This window comes from Pteropus medius, unplaced genomic scaffold (genome assembly GCF_902729225.1).
Source record: "Pteropus medius unplaced genomic scaffold, Ma_sr-lr_union100, whole genome shotgun sequence".
Taxonomy (NCBI): domain Eukaryota; kingdom Metazoa; phylum Chordata; class Mammalia; order Chiroptera; family Pteropodidae; genus Pteropus; species Pteropus medius.
In genome coordinates this window covers 20,642,421-20,663,516 of record NW_024340692.1, presented here as the reverse complement: position 1 = coordinate 20,663,516, position 21,096 = coordinate 20,642,421, and the positions used below count along the sequence as shown (strand labels likewise).

General features: G+C 39.6%; 1 protein-coding gene, 1 non-coding gene and 1 pseudogene across 9 annotated transcripts in view; 2 read left to right on the top strand and 1 right to left on the bottom strand.

The window, feature by feature from the left end:
• The window catches only part of TRPM6 (transient receptor potential cation channel subfamily M member 6), a 156,385-nt gene that overhangs the window by 21,199 nt on the left and 114,090 nt on the right, over positions 1-21,096 (top strand). The window contains exon 1 of one of the 8 annotated variants that reach the window (XM_039842500.1): positions 16,109-17,942. The exons of 6 other annotated variants lie outside the window; for them this stretch is intronic. In XM_039842500.1, coding sequence (XP_039698434.1) covers positions 17,910-17,942 — 33 coding nt within the window. In that variant the 5' untranslated portion in view covers positions 16,109-17,909. Of the gene's footprint in view, positions 1-16,108; positions 17,943-18,070; positions 18,461-21,096 lie in introns of those variants that run through there. One more of the 8 variants, XM_039842429.1, reaches the window with a different exon arrangement.
• On the top strand, positions 20,034-20,152 carry LOC120593190 (uncharacterized; annotated as a pseudogene).
• On the bottom strand, positions 20,287-20,390 carry LOC120598825 (U6 spliceosomal RNA). The gene has a single exon (XR_005651763.1). It is a non-coding gene; the product is annotated as a U6 spliceosomal RNA (small nuclear RNA).

Genomic DNA, 21,096 nt, shown 5'->3' with positions numbered 1-21,096 from the left:
CATTGACTCCTTCAGATAGGGTCCTGCCAGAGTCAAGAAAAGAATTCAGTTCCTGCTGGGCCACAAGTCTTTTAAACCCTGGGTTTACATCACTATTCTGGAGGAAGTTATACGGAAAACCTTATACTCTCCTTAAGGAAATGTTGAGGAACATCCAGCTCTCCTAGTTCTTGAACTAAACCCGCTATCAGTAAGTGCTCATCTCCAACAGGGGAAGAAAGAAGGGTAAGTATCCAGATAGTTCTGAGTAATATCTTTTTGAAGTACTTTTACTTTCAAAAGTGGGTGGTCCTGATATGGATTTTGGCTCCATGATCATGATCACAGATCCTATTCCATGTTTGCACAGATTCAAACAGCAGTGATTAGGCTTCCTGGGTCCTCCTTGCTGTACTAGATGGGACTTTAAGCCTATAAATTTTATACATACTTCTGCCATGCCCTTTAGATATATTTTACAGCCCGCATGAAAGTGTTTGTCTTCTAATCTCTGCTTATTACAATGATGAGTTGCATTATTTGAGGTAGTTATCATCTCCTTTTGTGGTTTTTGATTTTCATTATGCAATTACAACTTTGTAAAATATTTTATGGAAATATGATACTAATACATGTGCGATATGTCTGGTTTTTCCCTGTAGATAAACACATGCTGGCTTAAGCATACTAATGCCACAAAAAAAAATAAAATGCTTCAACTTGCTTATTCTTCATTGTTTTTAAAATGAGAATTCCCAAGCCCCTTAAATATAGATACTTAGCAATTTGCTTCTAATTCTTGATAGCTTTTAAAGTAAGAGAGGGTGATTTGGAGCAGCATGGTATTTTACTAAAGAATAAAGGTAATAAAGCTCTTACTTCAATTTAATTGGATTGAATAAACATTTCTTGCATGTTAGACCATGTAAATGCTAGGTAATAGAAAAACAAGAAAGAAGTAGTTCCTATCTTTACAGGGTGTACAATCTGATCAAAACAAAACAAAAATCTGTATAAGGTTTTAAATGAATATCCCTTTTGTCATTGCACCAAGGGAGGTCTGTTACTACTCAGGGGTACCAAAGTGATTGCAAAGAAACTTGTGGCTGAATGGAAATGAGATGTAGGAAGGATTGTGGGTGATGTGAGAGGTAGAATGACTATATAAACATGGACACTTTTGCGAATAAAAGAGAGTGCTATTAATATTTATGCTTGTGCAAGAGGCATTATCCGGGTCTCCTTTAGGCCAACAGGGAGTTATGGTACCCCTTGTTAGAGGATATAGGAGAATTTCCATGAATCTGAATGGTAGGGAAGTGTATTAGTTTGCTAGGGCTGCCATAAATGAATGGCTTAAACAATGGAAATTTTATTGTCTTGCAGTCTGAAAATTAGAAATCCAAAATCAAATTGTCAGTAGGGTCGGTTCCTTCTGAAGGCTACAAGGAAAAGATCTATTCCAGGCTTCTCTCCTTGGCTTATAGAAGGTTGTCTTCTCCCTGTATCTTCATACCTCTGTGCATGTCTCTGTGTCCTTTTATAAGGACACCAGTGATTTATGGGAAGCAGTCTCTGTTCTGGTCTGGATCTAACTTGTGGGTCTGGCAGTGATCATGTCATGGAACAGTCTCTCCTCCATACTCCACCACTTGTGACTGGCTCTTACAATCTTGTGCACCCCCTTCTTCTGCAAGGTTCCCTGGGTGGGAAACAAGAGGCTTCATTAGCAGGGAGGTAGCTCATTTGGTTGTCAACTGACTGACAACATTGGAGACACAGTCCACAGCAATATAAACACATGCAAAAAAAGAGAAGCAATTCGAGAATTACTAACAATTTTTTCCTCCTAGGATTCGAACCAGTGTGCTAATATGTCACCTAGGCTTTGAGTTGTTTACTTGAGTTTTCATATGTGCTAACAAAGAAGAAATATTAGCAGATACATCTGGTATAAAAACATAATATTCAGTTTGCATGATGGCACAGATGCCTCCCTGGAAGTGGATACCATAGGAACAGTAGAAGTCTAAGTTCAGAAAGATAAATATTTAGGAGGGAATTGAATTGGGAAGTCTCCTTCTATGAGTATGACACTCTTAGGCAGACCTTTGGATGTTAATTTAGCTGTGGCCTTGAGAATTTGGTCAGGCTGTGTGAACCACACATGTTGGGCAGGGGAGGTGGTGCTTTCTGGCCTGAGGAAATAAATAGAGGGAGGAATATGCCAGACCACGATCCCTACACTCTCCCCTCTTTTGATTGTGTATGTACCGGTCAATACATAGCTTGTCTCCATGGGTCTTGACTACATTAGAATGAAAAAGTCCCACTGGAGATTGAGCAATTCCACCCCATACAGAGGCATGAAGTAACTAACCCATACTGGTGGAACGTCCCATTGCAGGTTCCAGTAAATGGTCCCTGTTCCAGGGACAAGAGGGCGTGGTGCTCTCATGATTGTTCATTGGTCCATGGTAAGTGTCAGCACTGTTGCCGTGTCCTTTGTTTTCCACACCTTTATTGTATTGCGTGCCTCAGCCTGAGTTCCTAATCTGGCATGTGGGCCAATAGGCCCCACAGGTTGGTCATTTAAATGTATTAACACTTGGGAAAACACTGTTGTCCACCTGGCCAAGGTAGGTTTTCCAGTTAGTAATTTTATATGTTGCTAATGACTCTATTTTTCCCATTCCACCAGCCCAGCTGCTTGTGGGTTATAGGGGAGGTGAAACCTTTATTCAGTATCGCGTTCCTTTGCCCATTCTTGTACATGATGTCCTTTGAAATGTCACCTCTGGTCACTATATATTCAATGGGGATACCCATACATAGTACTTAGCTTTTCTAGTCCCTTTATGGTAGTGGCCTGATTAGCCCGATGGCATGGGAAGGTTTGTGCTAAACCAGCGGCAGTGTCTACACACCAGAGCATATTTGGAGCCCTCACTCAAGGGAAGGGGGCCTATATAATCAATTTGCTAGTCCCTTACTGGTTGGGGGCTTCAGTGACCAGGACTTTTGCTGACTCCAGAGCTGCTGCCCTTAGCTTAAATTCCAGCATCTCCTCTTTAGCTATGCACCAACCATCCTACCTGGGTACTTGGTGTTCAGTTTGCTGATGTACCCAATCTGCAGTGTCTACTGACAGGTCAGTTGCTAAAGTATATTTTTGCCAAGGCATCTGCTTCCTGATTACGTTACCTAGAGGTGTAGATGCCTTATGGGCAGGGACATGAAAGACAAGATCTGCCTCAAGCTCTTGCAAGCGAGCCTGAATATCTTCACATTTCTTGTCGCTATAGAGGTTTGTTTATGATCATCCTCCCCTCTGCTTCCCATTGTCTAAGCCAGAGTCAGTCCTTTTAGACAGGCCTAACTGTCCGTATACAGGGTCAGCAGCGAAGGGTCATGCATGATTACCAACCAGACCACTCTCAACTTGGCCCATTAGCTACTGTACTTTGTTCCTGTTTCTGTCTAGATAGTATAAGTGGGTGGTTGAATGGCAGTGGCTGTTCAGGTAGGCATATTGCCCCAGCTAGGGCCGTCGGTGTACCAGGATCAAGCCAGAATTTCCCCTATTTCTTCTTTGCAAGTTGCAGGGCCCAACACTGGGATAGAAGGAGGAGCATTTGGAGGTTCTATATCTTCAACAGGGCCTAATGGCTGCGCATCTCTAGAGACAGAGGATTATTTGATAAAGTATTCCTCTGTTGTAAATAGGCATGCTACTTAGTCAGCGTGGAAGTCTGAATCATGGCAGAGGCTGGTTGGTGAAACATGTCAATCTACCCCTTGAAGGGAAGTTCTTACTGTAACCTCTTCTTTAGTAAGAGGTTCCACCTATAGGAGCGCTGTATACACTGCCAATAATTACTGTTCTATTGGGGAATATTTGATCACTCCTCCCTTCCATAGTAGGGACCAAAATTCATGGGTCAGTTGCTCCTTTGCTGTTTGTGACATAATACCTTCCAGGGTTGTTAAAACATCTAATTCAAATGACAACCCCCACTTAGGAGAGTCCAAGAGCTTTAATCTGTTTGACCAGTATTTCTGCTTTCTCAAAGGCAGCCTGTTGTTTGACTCCCAGTCCCATACATATCCTTTCTTAACTAGGCAATATAATGGGCAAAGGCATTGTGCAAAATCAGGTGTAAAAGTTCACCAATACTCCAGAATTCCCACAGAAGCCTATACCTTTTTTACATTTTTTTGGTATGGGGTAGGCTTATACTTTGTCTATGACAACCTCAGGGACAACATGGGTCTTACCCAACCATATGACACCCAAAACCTTTACTGTGGTGCCCAGACCTTGAATTTTCTGCAGATTCACTGGCCATTCACTGACTCTGTTGTTGTTGGTCCAGCAAAGTCTGCAAGGTTTTCTGTAGCAGAGGCAAATCTCCACAGGTTAAATTATGTCATCAGTGTAATGAGCTCATTTCACACAGTTGAGGAAGGAAAACAGTGACAGGTCCCAGTCCCATATCATATGGTGGGGCTATGTAAATAGCCTTAAGGGAGCAATCAGAAGGTATACCCCAAGTGGGAAACACATTTTCTAATAGTTTTTTTGCAGCAGGGGAAGGCTTCAGCCCATCCAGAAAATATACATAAAGTAAGACTGTATTTTTAACCCATAGTAAGTGGAAGTTGAACGAAGTTTTGCTTAAATGCATTCTGGTGCATGAAGAAATGCAAACACTGAAAAATGAGGTTTGCCAGGAAGCCAGAAGAAACAAAGTGGTTGTCTTAGGTTTCCCGTAGCTCTGACTATTCATTTAATTTACGGCCATTGTGTACCCTTCTTAATTTCTTGTATTCAGGAGCAGACTATTGCCATGTTATAAGGACATCAGGATGGCAAAAGTCTGGCAATGAGGGGACATTTTTGCAGATGCCCAATGGACTTCATCTACTTGTGCCACAATCTATAGATTTAGTTGCCGCTACATTTTCTTGAAAGTCAGTTGGGGCATTTCAAATACAGAAGGTGACTTTTACTATTGAGACTCTTTTAACACATAACTATTGTTAAAGTTCCACCTAAAAACCTTTTATTCTACTTGAGTCTTTATTAGTTCTTAACAGTTATGTTTTGGTTGCCCACAAAAACTTCATGAGACTTTAGACAAAATTAGCCATCATTCAAAGTTGTTGTTTTTGCCAATCAATTTATGAGCCTGGGTCTTTGTTTCTAGGGAGAAAATTTGTTACAGTGTCTTATCAGGAGCAGACCCTTAGTCTAAGAAAACTTTGTCCTTTTAACAGAGAGAAAGAGAACCAAAGTTTGCATTAGCTTACTTTTGATATTTAAATCCATTACTTAATTAAATCAATTCTAATCTTAACCAGCTTGACCACACGTTAAAGTTTCTTTCCAAAGATTCCTTTTCCACAAACCTTCTACAACTTTCTTTTTTTGTAGTCAGATATTGTCTTGTTTTTCCTCTTTTACTTTCTAAAACAACCAGCCTCACTTTAAGACAAAATTAGTTTCCTTTCCATCAAAAATACATCTCCATAACCTTATACCTTCTATTACCAAAAACATATTTTCCTTTCATCTTAATTAGAATTCTTAACTTTTGGATAACTCTAAAGACATGTCTGTTTTAATTAAACCAACAAACTTTAACTTTTATTTACTAAAGATTAATCTTAGATCACGTAAACCTGAAAAGCATTTGAGTTAGTTTCTGTCATATTTTTGAGAATTTATATGTGTTTGTTTGTTTAGGCCAATTAATAGAGCTTTTTAATAAATTAGCAAACCATCTGGCAGTAGAAAATACTTCACAAATACAACACACATATATATAGATACACATGAAAATATCAACAGATGTAAACGGAGAGACCTCATGGCTTCTATAAAAGAAGTGGGAACCGTTCAAAGGACCTTTCCTCCTTTTCTTTCCCCTCATCTGAGTTTTGAGCCTTCCCCATAGCTGGAACACAGTCTTGAGACAGGTCAGTTTCCCCTAGATCTGCAATAAATTGCCAGACATCATAGATGTCTTGTTCCACTATGGGGCTTGCATGGAGATAAGTGTCCCATAATGTGTACTAGGGGCTCTCTGCAGAATCTTTGCGTTCATTCCTGCTGTAAAAGTGGCTCAATCAGGCCCCTCAAAAATCAAGACATTGATTGCCTGGCATACGCCCCACTCTGCAAGAATTTGCTGTACTTCTATATACTTCCAGAGACTCCCTTGGAAGAGCTCTTTCATTTTACAGGCCTTCCTGCAGGACAGAATGATCCATTCTACATTCAAGGGATGCCTTGAATCCCTCGGGCACCACACAGCTGCTGCTGAAGGGTAGGGTGCATAGCGATGTTACTCGTCTTTTTTCCTGTTTCCTGCCCCGTTAGAGAAATACCATCTCCTCTGGTGTCCCACAGCCGCACTAGCTAGGCAGAATACTCTCTCTGGTCTTTTGCTGAAACTTGGCCTCATCGAGCTTAGTCACAAGTGCTTGGATTTTAGGTTGTGGCAGCTTCCATTCTGCCAGTTTGGCAAAGCTACAAGCTAAAGCTAGTTTCTAGTTTATTGCCTTGCTCTCCAATTCTATCAGCCAGTCCCAATGCTAACAGAGTTGTAGACATTCTATCTTTTTCTAGTTTCAGTTTTCCCCCTAATTTTCTAACTCTAGCTTCTGCTTCCAGCTGGGCATTGTGGCCAGCCAAACTACCCATAAGAGGGGGCAGGCTATACCTGTGGCCATAAGATTTCTTCCTTGTCACAGTGTCTAATGCATAGTTCCTAAAACCCATAAGAATAGCCAGTGTTTTGGGCTTCCTTGTATGCACATGGTAGTCCACATGCATCTAGCATAAGGGCCACTCCTTCCCACATAGAAGTAGATGACCAACTTGGGATTTCCCCTGTGAATGTCTCTTTCTCAAGGCACATTTCTTTAGTCTCTTGGCTGGCTCTTTTCCACAACCAATCATACTGGATGCAAGTCTGTCCTATGACCTCATTTTAACTCGTTGCTTCTGTAAAAACCCCATTTCCAAATAAAATCACATTCTGAAGTAGTGGAATTATTACATCAACCTGTCTTGGAGGGAAACAACCTAACATAACAGGAAGAATTGTAGAAGTTTTACAAGAGCGCCATAATAGAAAATGTTATATCTGGATGGTTAGTGGGCACTGTTTTCCTAGTATACATCATGATCAGGAGGCAATTCTATCATAGGCTTTAATAAGATAAATAACGGGAGAAAAAACAAAATGGAGGATCATTAGAGAAGTAGAGACTTTTAATTTGGGGAATTGTTAGTGTTCCAAGATTCCTCTTTCCAGGTGGGCAACCCAAATTGGACGCTGGTGGCAGAGGGATCTTCAAGTGAGTTGACTAGAGCATATTGAGCTGTGGGATGCCATGTCTGGGAGGTCCCACAATTAAATTGGCCAATTTTTAGCACGTTAGTTGATAATTCTCTGCTATGAGACCTGACTTTTTTTACTTATGAAGTTAAAGCTATTTTTTCCTTCTCCCATCTCCACAGGGATTTTATGATTCATACAATAATAAATATGAAAAATTCTGAGCTCTGTGGAGGAATGGTCTTGAGTTAGTTTAAAGTGTTTATTGCAGGCCATGCAGGGGAATGTTCAACACAGGCACTGTGGTGCCCGTCTGCAGACTGCCCTGGAGGGGGGGCCAACACGGGGTCAGTGGCGACTGTCCCACCAGCCCTCGATCAGCGCCTTGCAGCTCAGTCTTTCCTGGTATGTCTCTTGCTCCTCACAAGCCGCTCACCCTCAGCCAGTGTTCAGGGTGACTCTGGGCAATCAACTTTCCCTAGCCTCCAGTCTTTTGGCTCTATAATGAAGATTATTTTTTAAAAATATGTGGTCCTTGCATATAAAACCATTCACTTATACCTTTAAAATAGTATGCCGAGGAAACATTAGGGAGAGAAGTATACATTTTGCTTGGCTTAGTTATTAGGGGCTAAGTTATAGATTTCAAAGTGCAAAATGTGTCTTTGTGTCATTACTGTGAAAAATCAATGGGAAACTTCATACATTATGATAATATGTAGATTCCATGCTGAAATTCACAGAATTATTTTAATTCTTATAGCTCTTTCATCATTTATCATGATCTTCATAAGTATAGATAAAACAGTGGTATATTTCCCTCTTATCCATGGAGGATGCATTCCAAGACCCCCAGTGGATACTTGAAATCATGGATAGTACTGAACCTTTATATATACTGTTATACTGTTTTTTTTCCTATATATACATAACTAAGATAAAGTTTAATGTATAAATTAGGCACAATAAGAGATTAACAACAAAAACTAATACTAATATAGAATAATAATAATATACTATAATAAAAGTTATGTGAATGTGGTCTCTCTCTCTCTCTCTGATAACCAAGATGGTGACTACAGCGTGGATATACTGGACAAAGGGATGATTCACATTTCAGGTGAGATGGAGTAGGATGGAGTGGCACAGCACAGATTTCCTCATTCTACTCAGAATGGTGAAAATTTAAAACTTATGAATTGTTTATTTCTGGAATTTTCCAATTAATATTTTTAGACCGCAGCTGACCACAGGTAATTGAAACCAAGGAAAGTAAAACTGTGAATAAAGGGGGACTACTGTACACATATTTCTTTGGCAGAGAGAAACTGGCATTATTGTTGTATGTTCAGTTAAACAGCTATAGCCAAAACCAAATTATCCTAGCCCCTGTGATTACGAAGCACCAGGCTATTCAATGTAATTCATAACTCATAAAACCTTAAAAAAATAGTGTTGATAATAAACTTTTAGCTCAAAAGCGTCTGAGTAACTAGTGAAATACATATAAATGATCAGAAAAAGCATAATATGGAAATTTCAGGTAATCTTATCAGTCATTTCAAAATATGTAAGAATTTCATTTTTAATTAATTTTAAAATTACAAAAATAATAAGATCACATTATAGAATACTTGGAAAAATGAAAAGGAGACATTTCTAATTTTTTTCTACATAGTTTTGGACATAGTTTTATACCTACTGTTCTAGCTCCCTTTTTTGGCTTTGCATAATCTTCATTGTTAGCATTTTTTAACAACTACATAATTGCCCTTCTAATAGTTTAATTACTTCTCTAATAATCAACTAAGTGAATTCTTAATGCATTATGTTATATAATTTTGATATAAATACCTTGTTATGTAAATTTGCACAATATATATGTTTCTTTGGGAAAGAGTTCTAGATGTGATATTTCTGGGTCACAGGGTTATGAGGCCTTCTATGACAGCATTTGGTTCTTAGGTCAGAAAAATTGTCTCCATTTTACCATAGCCTAAGATGGCTAAATAGGTTTTGTGGTTGTATTGCAGCAATTCTGATTTTGATATCTAAACATAATGATATCTAAACATAATGGTCTTTGAAAGTTTGAGTTATTATTCTTTCAAGGATTTTACAGAAATGCTTGGGCATCTTTACCATCAAGTAAATCACACGCATTTTGTTTAGAGAAGGATGTAATCTAAAGACTTCATCAGCACTGGATTGTGTAGGTTCTTTTGCCATGCAGACAGGTTACTGTCCTGAAAGTTCGCTGGAAAAAAATGGATTAGAAATACTTTCACCAAAGTAACATTTAAGAAAATTAAATAACAGCAAAATAAAATCTCCCTAGTAAATGGAAGTTGAGATTATTTTGGATAGGAACTCTGATACGATGAAAACACCATGGGCCTTGGAGTCAGACAAACTGTCTTTGGAATTTCAACTCTGCCACTTAGTCTATGCCTCTGGACAAGATTTGACTTTTTGGGAACTCGGCTATCATATAAAATAGTGGTTAATGATGTGTTAAATAAAAATAAGGCATGCGACAGTGCCTGGCCCACTTAAGTACTGGGCACTTAGCGAGTGCTCAGTAAGTAATAATTTCTTCCTTTCTTCATTTATGGCACACACTGAAAATGTAAAGAATATCTCAAGAGCAATATTTAAAATGTGTAATTTAAAATACTTAAAAACACTCATTTTAGTTCAAGGGACTATATATACGATTTTTACAACTTTCTATGAGGCTACATACATTTAAAAATAAAAAGTTAAAGATAAGAAAAACGCTAGATAAATGAGTCAGGTGTGGAAGGTTCAATTAGTTGGTTCTTTCTGGTTAAGTCACTTATTTTTTTCTCTCAGTTTTCTCACATGAAATGGAAAAACATTCCTTAAGCTACTGGAGCACTTGTTTTAATGATGAACAATATAACTTGCCTTTTAGGGAGAACGGAAGGTTGAGCAGTGTTTCCTTTCAAGTAATTTAATTAGGAGAAAAGGACTAAAGGTTAAAAACTTAGTACTGGTAGACATTTCTTGTTGAGTAAATATATTCTTAATTCTGATATATATGTATATATATATGTAATAAAAACCAAGTTCTGATTGAGACAGCCATCCAACTAAATTTTTAACAAATGCTCATTATATTCAAGGTGTGAAGAAAAAAAAAATGGACCTTTACAGCTACACCTGTGTTTAAATTTTCACTTAATTCACATCTGACAAGCTGGGACACTGGTAATACTGATGATAAAGATTTCTGACCCTAAGTGAATCCTCACAGAGATTTTGTGCAGAAAAAATGAAGGAAAACAATGAGAAAATAAACTAAGTTATCTATTGTTGCACAACAAATAACCTCCAAATTTAGTGGCTTAAAATAACATCAGTTGATTATATCTCATGATTCTGAGGGTTGGCTGGGTGGTTCTGAGGGTTGACTGGTCTCTCCAAGTGGTTTTTCTTCCTAGGATGGTGGTCTCAGGGTGGTCTCAGTGTTACAACTGGGAGAAGGTCAAAGCTGCAGGGCTACTTAAGGATTAGACTCAGGAACTTAAACAACGTCATTTTGGCCAAAGTCTGGCTCAGTTTCAAGGCTGTGGAGAAAAGACTTGGCCATTGCATGGGAGGGCTGTTGCAAAGTCACATTGCAAAATGGTATGCTGCCAGGATGGGAAGAGTATTTGGTCACTGAACAAGCTATGGAACGATTCTGTTTTAAAGAAGCTAAAAAAAAAAAAAACCAACAAAAAAAGGTATCTATCAGTATGCTTGGTTCTTTGTTACAGGCACTCAATCAATCTTCATATTTCTCTTTTCTTCCCTTTCAAGAATCATTCAAAATTGAATGTGAAGTTACAGTTCTAAAGGAGCTTAGGCTCAGTGTCAATGTTTGTAATGCGTACTTTTTTAAAAATAATTTTTTTATTTTTCAGTTACAGTTGGAGCACGATATTATATTAGTTTCATGGTAATTAGACATTTATGTAACTTACGAAGTGATCACTCTGATAAATCTAGTACCTATCTGACATCGTACATAGTTATTACATTATTGACTATATTCCTTATTCTATACTTTACATCCCCATGATTATTTTGTAACTACCAATTTGTACTTCTTAATCCCTTCCACCTTTTCACTATACCCCAACACCACTCCCATCTGGCACCCATCAAAATGTTCTCTATTGTGTGTGTTTGTTTACTTTGTTCTTTAGATTCCACATGTAAGTGAAATTTTATGGCATTTGTCTTTCTCTGACTTACTCCACTCAGCACCATACCCTCTAGGTCTGTCCATGTTGTTGCAGGTGGTAAGATTTCATTCTTTTTTTATAGCTGAGTAATAGTTCATTGTATATATGTACCACCTCTTCTTTATTCATTCATCCATTGATGGACACCTAGGTTGCCTCCGTATCTTGGCTATTGTAAAAAATGCTGCAATGAATATAGAAATTCACATGTCTCTTTGAAATAGTATCTTGGGTTTCCACAGATAAATACTCAGAAGTAGGGTTACTGAGTCCTTCTTTGTCCCTTGTTGTAGCTGTTGCTTTAAAGTCTATTTTTGTCTGGTATAAGTATTGCTATGCCAGGTTTTTGTTTGTTTGTTTTCATTTTCATGAAGTATTTTTTTCATCTCTTTACTTTCAATCCGTGTTGTGTTTTTCAATGTGAAGTGAGTCTTTTATAGGCAGCATGTGTAAGGGTTTTATTTTCTTATCCATTCAGTCACCCTATGTCTTTTGATTAGTGTACCTAATCCATTTATATCTAAAGTAATTGTCGATAGACATGTAGTTATTGCCATTTCTGGTCTTTTTTGTTTTTTCATCTCCTTCTTAAATAAATTCCTCTAACATTTCTTATAATACTGGTTTGATGCTGATGAATGCCTTTAGCTTTTTGTTGTCTAGGAAGCACTTTATCTGTCCTTCGATTCTAAATGATAACTTTTATGGGTAGAGTAATCTTTGTTGTAGGTTCTTGCTTTTAATCACTTTGATTATTTTGTGCCAATTCCTTCTGGCCTGCAAAGTTTCTGTTGAGAAATCAGCTGAAAGTCTTATGGGAGCTCCCTTACAGGTAACTATTTGCTTTCTCTTTCTGCTTTTAAGATTCTTTGTCTTTAACCTCTGGCATTTTATTTATGATGTGTCTTTGTGTGGGCCTGTTTGGGTTCATCTTGTTTGGGACTCTCTGCCCTTTCTGGGCTTGGATTTCTTTTTCCTTTGGCAGGTTAGGGAAGTTTTCCATCATTCTTTAAAAGAGTTTTCAATTCCTTGCATTCTCTCTTCTCTTTCTGGTCCCTATGATGCAAATGATGATACACTTGATGTTGTCCTAGAGGCTCCTTAAACTGTTTTCATTTTTTTGGATTCTTTTTTCTTGTTGCTGTTGATTGGGTGTTTTCTGCTACCTTATCTTCTAAATTGCTGATTCGATCCTCTGCTTTATATAATCTACTGTTGATTCCCTCTAATGTGTTCTTCATTTTTGTTATTGTATTCTTCATTTATGCCTGGTTCTTTTTTATGTTTTCTATCTCCATTTTCTTCCCCTCAGTTATCGAGCATCCTTGTAACCAGTGTTTCGAACTCTGCATCTGGCAGACTATTTGTCTCCATTTTGTTTAGTTCTTTTTCTGGAACTTTGTTCTGTTCTTTCAGGGGGGACATGTTTCTTTGTCTCCCATGTAGGGCTGCTATCTCTCCTAGTCTTAGGAGAATGGTCTAATGAAATTGGTGTCCTGTCAGTCTCAGTGGTGCAGTGGTCACCTGAGCTGGGTGCTCCAGGTTTGTCCCTTGTATGGGTTGTGTGTGCTCTCCTGTTGTTGTTGAGCCTTGATTGCTGTTTGCACGTCAATGGGAGGGATTAACCCTTGGGCTGATTGGTTGTGATGACTGGCCAGTGAGGGGCTGACCCTACAGAGCAGGATTTGTTTTAGTAGGGCTCCAGTGCCTGCCCAGTTTGCCTAGCTAGTCTGACCTTTGAGAGGGGCCCCACTGTAGGCCAAATTCAGCTGTAGCCTGTGCCCTGCTTGGGGGCTACCTGGCAAGAGTCACCAAGCATCAGCAGATGGCCAGCACTCATGCTGGGCTTAGAGGTGCCTTGAGAGGCCAAACGGTGAACCAAGGCTGGCTGCCACTAGTGCTGGCCTTGGGGCTACTCAGCAAGAGATACAGGGCATGCTGAGGCCAGATGCTATTTGTTTGGACTTTGTGAACCTTTGAGAAATTTTAGGAAAGTCCACAGTATGGTTTTTGTCTGCAAAAGCCACTGGAGGCAAAAGTTAGGTGGAGCAGGGTCTCAGGGAATCACCAAGGTGGGGAGACCAGTGTTAGCAAGATGGGGTGGCCATCTGTGTCTGCACGTCAAGAGTGGAGAGAGCTCAACAAAGAGACAATGGATTCTGCTCAAACTTCTGTCTAAGAGAGAGGTGCCCCTCCGGCCCTCACCCTGAAGCCAGAGAACTCAGTTTCTCTTTGTATGTACCTGGTACTTTTCAATCTGCTGGCCCAGTGCTAGAGCTCAGAGCAAGTAAGTCCATTGGTGAGTAAGTCTGTGCACGGGCCACTCAAGAGGAATGTCTGCAACTTTAGATGCCTACTGTCTCAGTCACAGTCTTCTCTAGTTTTCACAGTCAGAAGCTATGGGGACTTCTCTTCCTGGCAATGGAAACTGGGCTAGAGAGTCTGCTGTGGTACCTGGACCCCTCACTCCTCCAGGGGACCTCTGCAGCTGAGCTGAGATATCCCTCTCAATTCTCAACCACCCAGGTGTGGCACCAGCCCAATTCTTGTCTCTGCTCCTCTTACCAGTCTCAAGGTGGCCTCCTATGTATGTCCCCAGTTCAGCTAGACTTCAGATGACTCTTAATGATGGTTGTTCTGTCATTTAGTTGTAATTTTGATGTGGTCATGAGAGGAGGCAAGCACTCTGTTACCTACTCTGCCATCTTGGCCAGAAGCCATGGAATGCACTTTTTCAAAAAGTACCCACAGCTGCCTGAAGTGACTTATGTAAACTTGTGTAACAATAACAATCTTGAGTGATCAGATGCCCAGTTTAACTTGAACTTCAGATAAGCAACAAATAATTTTTTAGTGTAAGTATGTCTCCCTTGTTAATAGTTTGGCATATATTCTAGAACTTTCCTGTGAATAGTCCATCCATTGACATAAGAATGTGTAAAACTGTCGAGAATTTCTATAAAAATTTATTTGAGCTAAACAGGATATGCCTGAAAACAAGGTCTTAATAGACTAAGTGCTTTAGAGAATGGCAGTTTGCAGCTTCTTTTACGCATTCAGAATTAAGGAAGGAATGTAAGGAAGATTACAGGAAGGAGGGGATTGGATTACAGGACACTTAACAAGCTTAGTTGCTTTATTGAGGGTGGTTACTTTGAAAAAAAAAAAAGGCATTACAGAGATGTATTAAGCTAGATGCACAGAAAGAAGGGACAGGGCTTGCTTAAGGCAAAGACAAAGCTTTTACTGTGCCTGAGGCATGACTACTCATCATGACCTGCCCAGTTAGGAATTTATGATCAGATCACCCAGTAGGTTACTGTCCATAGAACCCCTTCTTTGTCCACACAACTTACACATATACATTTTCAAAAACGGAATCATTTACTTTTACCAGTTGCTGTTTTCCCTTTCCATGTCTATACACTTAGATCTAACACATTCTTTTAAAAACTGCATGGTGTTTCACAGTGTGAACACACCATGTTTATTTATTTAAATGCTCACTGATGACTATTTGGATTATTAGCAATCTTTTTTTCATTATAAAGAGGACTGCTACATATATCCTTATACACATATCTTTGTGTGTTTCTGAAGTATGAAATACTAGGACTGGAATTATGATGAAAAAGGATATATGCCTTGAATTCAGATCGCTAAAATGCCTTCAAAAAGGGTTTCATTTAAAACTCTCAACAAAAGTATTTGAGGGTTCTTATTTCTTTCTCCGCTTTGCCAACCATGAATATTTTAATCTTTGCTTATGTGATAGGAGAAACAATCTGTTTTCATAGCAAATAGAAGCACAAATTGGGAGCACAGTGCCACAGAAGCAGTGAATAAGAGAAAAACTTATTTAGCAAGCAGAAGAAAAATATATTGCTTTCTTTTAAATGGAAGTTTGATTTATAGCAATTTAGGAGAATGAATGGATGGAACTCAAACTCAACACCTTGGGTTTGAATAGGAAAGTCTGAAAACAAACAGTTATATAGGCTTGGGTTGGGAGAACTGCATTCCATCCCTCATTACAGGCAATACACCTTTAACTGACTTTTTAAATGAACAACCCTTACCTTCCTTCGCTTGTAGAACTTGTGGACCGCTCTCTAGCTTATCATAGTTTCCATTACCCCCTTTAGATTACCACTGCCTTTATTTTGTTTTCTTTATGCTTCTGAGAGGAAAGTGGTGGTGACCCAAAGTGAGGACATGAATCAGAGATGATAATATACCATGATGGATTGGGCAAGAAGTTTCCTATGGTGCCCTTTCTTCTTCTTGGTGCAAAGAAACAGAGCAATTTATTTCTGATTCTTTTTACTAGGCTGTTCAGAGAGGCTGAGAAGTATTATTGGGCAAACAACTCACCCCTGTCCAAATAAAGGAAATGAAGCAAAACCAAAACCAAGCTTGAAATAATTTTCTTCAGGAGAAGAATCCACATATTAGAAAGCACCCTTTAGTGGCTTCCACTTACTGGGACTCATTAAGATCTTTACAAATTAAAAAAAAAAGGAAAGTAATTTATTTTCCTCTACTGAAAAATCAGTTGTTAGCTTCCATTTTGAAATCATTAGGTTGACCTTCAAAGTTGGAGCCGTATCTTAAAGCTATATTAGATCAGGAATAAAACATTTAAACTATCCAGGGTAAAAACAGAGCCCTGACAAAGAAGAAAACAGTGGAGGAAAGAATGGGAAGAGGAAGAAAGGGTTAGGGAGGGCAACAAATGAAAAATAAAGTGCTGTTTATGTTGACCCAAGTGTTACCAATGGTGCCCCAGGTACTGTTTCAGTTTTGATTGTTTCTCCTCCTACAAACTCAAACTCCTTGCAGACTGGACAATGTCTTATTCATCTTTGTTTTCCCAGTACCCAGCAGGATACTTGAGAAACAGTTCGTGTTCAGGAAATATTTGTTGGCCTGAATCAAACCACACTGAACTGCTGATGAACATTCGAAATTTAAGTTTTGTAGCTAGTTTCTGGACATAGGTATACTTATGGCCAGAAGACTTTTATAGACAAGATTTTAAGTTGATTAATGCAGTTGTGAAAGATACAGATTTCTGGGCCCCACACCAGAAATTCCAGTAAAGATGGTCTAGGTGGAGTGGGTGGGGCCTGGGAATCTGTACTCCCAACAAATGCCTCAGGTGTTTTTGATATAGCTTGGGAACTAAAGACAGCTCATAAATAACACATTAGATGCCATAAGCCCTAGAATTGCCCTGTATTTTAAACTCTGTGCTTTGAAGCTTGATCTGAAAAGAATGCATGCCCATCCTAACATGTAAATGCACCAAAGAGATTAAACCAGAAGATAGTAGTCACAGTGCACCAAGACTCTTAAGAATCTGGGGTTCCAAATGTCTGGTCTTCTTGGTGGGTCTGCAGATTTCTGAGAGCTCCCAGTGTTCAGTGCAGTGACAGGGATGCTTCTAAACCTTTTTGACTGCTAACAGATCATTAACATTTTGAAGGAGATAAGGAGGGAAAAAGAGGAAAGGAGATTAAATGTGTTGATAGAAAAACAACAACAAATGTTAATACACATATGAGATGTTCAAGAATTCTAATAAACAAATGTTCATTAAAAGCACATGGAAAAATGGGGGGAAAACCTTTTAAACGTGTCTGCAAATGCGAGCTCACTAGACAGATATTTAGAAAGGACTGAATAGGTTGGTGCCCCTAATTTGAAGTCAATTATCAGAGATAAATAGCTAGCATCGCCAATTACAACACTAGTGATATATGAGCATCACTTCTGCCAATATACTGAGATCCACTCTGTCACTGACCACAGCCTTTATCCAGACTGCCTTTATCCAGCCAGAGGCACCCACAGAAAATAACAAATCAGGAAAGCATTTTTATGGTCTTTTATGGATTTCTTTTGTTCTGTATAACCTCTGAGAAAGGTAGATTTATTCGCTATCATTCCCAGTGCAGAGATAAGTGAACTCAGGCCCAGAGAGGTCACTTGACACACCCAGTGGCTCCTAGGTAGTAAAAGCAGTGCAGTCATTTACATCTACAAAGACCTCCTCCCACCCACTGACTCAACAAATCACAGCACTAAACCGTAAAATATGTCTGAGATTAGAGTAAACACCCTGGTTGACCCTCCTTATAGTCCTTTGATAGAGTTAAGGTCGGAATCACCTCCTTTCTTCACTGGAGGTAACCGAGGCCAAAAGGTATTGTGACAAATGTACTGGGCTGTAAAAGGCAGTGTGCGGGAGGTGGAGCCCACATCTGACTCCAGAAGTGAGAAGTTCAGATAAGGCTTTGGTAGTGGGACCTGAGAGTCAAGGATGAAAGCCCGATCCACTGTGGAGCGCTTACAGGTAAGCTGGACAGCGGGCGCCGGCAGGGCAAAGAGCCTTAAGCGATTTACCAGATCTGAGCCCAGGGCCCTGGGTGGCTGTGGGTTGGGCCAGTCGCACTAGCATCCAACCGAGATCTATAATAGCTAAGATTTACAAACTACCCCTTCAAACCCTCTGGTTTGCACTCAAAGCTAATTATCCTATCTGAGGTTTCACCTAACGTAGGGCATCTGCTAAACAGAAGGTCCCGCAGCCCCAGTTTCAGGAGCTGGAATGGGGCCAGCGTGGAGGTGGGTCAAGCGGAAACCTAACGAGGCGGGGGCTTCAGTTTAGGGCGGCAGGGATACGTCCCGGCAGAGGAAGCAGCTCTCTGCTTCTACCTCTCGCCGGCGGTAGAGGAGACTGGATGGCGCGAGCTGGGAGCAGGGGAGGAAAGAAGGTGAAGTTTGAAGCAGCCAGAGGCACGAGCACTTATGCGTTCCCTGTCCCCTCAAGCCCTGCGCCGGAGTCCCAGAGCGATGAGAGTGCTGGTCAAGGTAAACACCCGCCCCACCAGCCGCTCCATCCCCTACCTGGCACCACCGGGAACTCGCAGCTTCTAGTAACGCGCGCAGGCTTCTCTCGACTGCTGGCGCTTAGCGCAATAGGTCGTTCTAGGGGCTTAGAGAGGGAGGGCGACCTCGGCCGCTTGGGACGCTTGGCAAAGAAGTTGGCTTGGGGTGGTAGGGAGAAGTGTGGAGACTCTGGTCATGCTTTGGTCTCTTATAAGGCGGCCAAACCTCAGCCTGGCTATCACTTACCTATTTTGTTTGTACTGGCACACGCTATGTGTGAATAAGTACCATTATTGGGCACATTATATTTTAGCCATAGTATAAGGTGCTGAACAAACGTGAGCTCATTTTGGCACTGTCTGGTTGTTAAGATAACTTTCTTTGGAGCAAAATCACCTGAATTAGTGTCCCCTTTCAACCACTAGCTATGATCTTGGGCAAGTTACTTAGCTTCTGTGGTTTGACTTCTTCAACTGGAAAATAGGATAATATTTATAATTTGAAGTTTAAATAAGGTGCTATGTATACGGTGCACTTAGAATAATACCTAATATATTACGCAGGTTTGCAAGAGTTTGATTGTTGTTTCATCCTGGCAATATGAGGTCTACATATCATTGCCCCTCCCACCCCATTGGTTCACAGGGGAGGAAAATGAGGCTGAGGGAGAACAGAGTTGAGATGTGAACCCAAGTCAGTGCTTTAAAACATTAAGAGCATGGATATTCTATCCATATATATGATTTTGATCATTCTGTGGAGAAGGTGGCTCCCTTAACTGCCAGAGTGGGATCCGAGTTCTTCAGTTTTTTCCATTGTATATAAATTTTGTTGTTTCATCTTTCTCATCTGCTTTGGATTTTTCCATGGCCGATAAAGCGTTAGATATTTTCTAGCTTGACTGACATCTGGGTTTAGCTGTAAGAATCGGTTTGGCAGTTTCTTAGGTCCCCCGCAGCCCCTCACTTGTAAAATGTTTGAGATAGAACTCTGCATAAGCCCTCTTTTTGGGGTTAAAATTGGGGACTAGTACCCTGAAGTAGTATAAACTTGTCTTGATAGACAAGGGCTTGAATAGCATTGAAGTTGCTTATACCCAGAGGAGAGAGGAAAGACCCAGACAGCATGTTCACATGCCACACATTTTGGCTTTATCTTGCCTATTTCCAATTCACTACCATAGCTATTTGTTTGTTTGTTTGTTTGTTTGTTTGGACATCTTTGTCAAAACCATCAAGCATTTGGTAAATACTAGAACTGAAATATGTCTTGCCTTTTTTTCTTTCTCACTGGGCTTTTAATCCTGGGTTTTCAATATAGGCTGAAGAATTCAAACATTCTGCAAATGACTTTCATCACACTTCTGGGAGAATCATAGTGTTGGAAGTGAAAGTGGCCATCCTACCTTTAACTCGGTTATTTCTTTGTGTCACATCAGAGGTTTACATGGCAATTATTTCCTGCAAAAAAAAAAAAAAAAATCATTGTTAAAATATTCTGATGTCGATCTCAGTTGTGCTTTTATTTTTCTCATTAAAAATATGGAATGCTTCAAGTCTATAGCCATGCCACTCAGAACTCGCCTTATCTCTTCTGATCTCGGAAGCTAAGCAGGGTTGGGCCTGGTTAGTACTTGGATGGAAGACCACCTAGGAATACCAGGTGCTGTAGGTGCTAAAAAAATATATATATATATATATATATATTATATATATATTATATATATATATATATATATATATATATATATATATATATATATATATATATATATATATATATATAGAAAGAGAGAGAGAGAGAGAGAGAGCGCATGAGCGAGCTTCACAGATTTGTGTGTCGTCCTTGTGGAGGGGCCATGCTAACCTCTGTATTGTCCCAATTTTAGTATGTGTGCCACTGAAGTGAGCATTTGGTTGTGATATGTTTTCCTTTTTTTACTTCTTAGTTTTATTAAAGTTGTAATGTACATATAGTTCAAATAATTCTGTAAGGTTCATTTTCTGCTTTTAAAAGAGTATTCATGTTCATCTCTTTTAGCTAATTGGTGCTTATTCATGTCTCTAAATAATGCTTATATTGCTCCTTTTTGATTTTTCAGGTTTACTCATCATGTATTGTCTTTCCAGCACAGAATATGAGGATTTCACTTTCTTTTGCATTCCTGTACTCACCACTCACATTCATCCTTCCTCTTTTTTCCACTCATCCTCAGAACATAACTATCTCATAATTTTTAGTTAGGTCAGTATTTAGTTAGGTCAAATTATTATGCTTTCCTATACACTATGAAGAGCTGAGTTATGTAGCATATGATTATTTCCCCTTTACTTTGTTTTCCTCCAGAGTGTTCTTTCTGTATGCGCTTGCAGAATTTTCTGTGGAATTTTCACTAATTTAAATGCAAGTTCCTTGCCAGTTATCTAAAATTTCTCTCAGGATGTACCAGTATAACAGCTATTCAATTTTTTCTTCTTGAATACAGCTTTCTGACCTGTTTTGCCCATCCAGACTGGCTGCTCTTCCCTCCCCCCACCCTCCCAATGGGTTGCTCTTGATGTTTGATGCACAGCTGTTACTTTGAGCTCTCTCTTCATTGTTATGCTGGGGATTCCCTT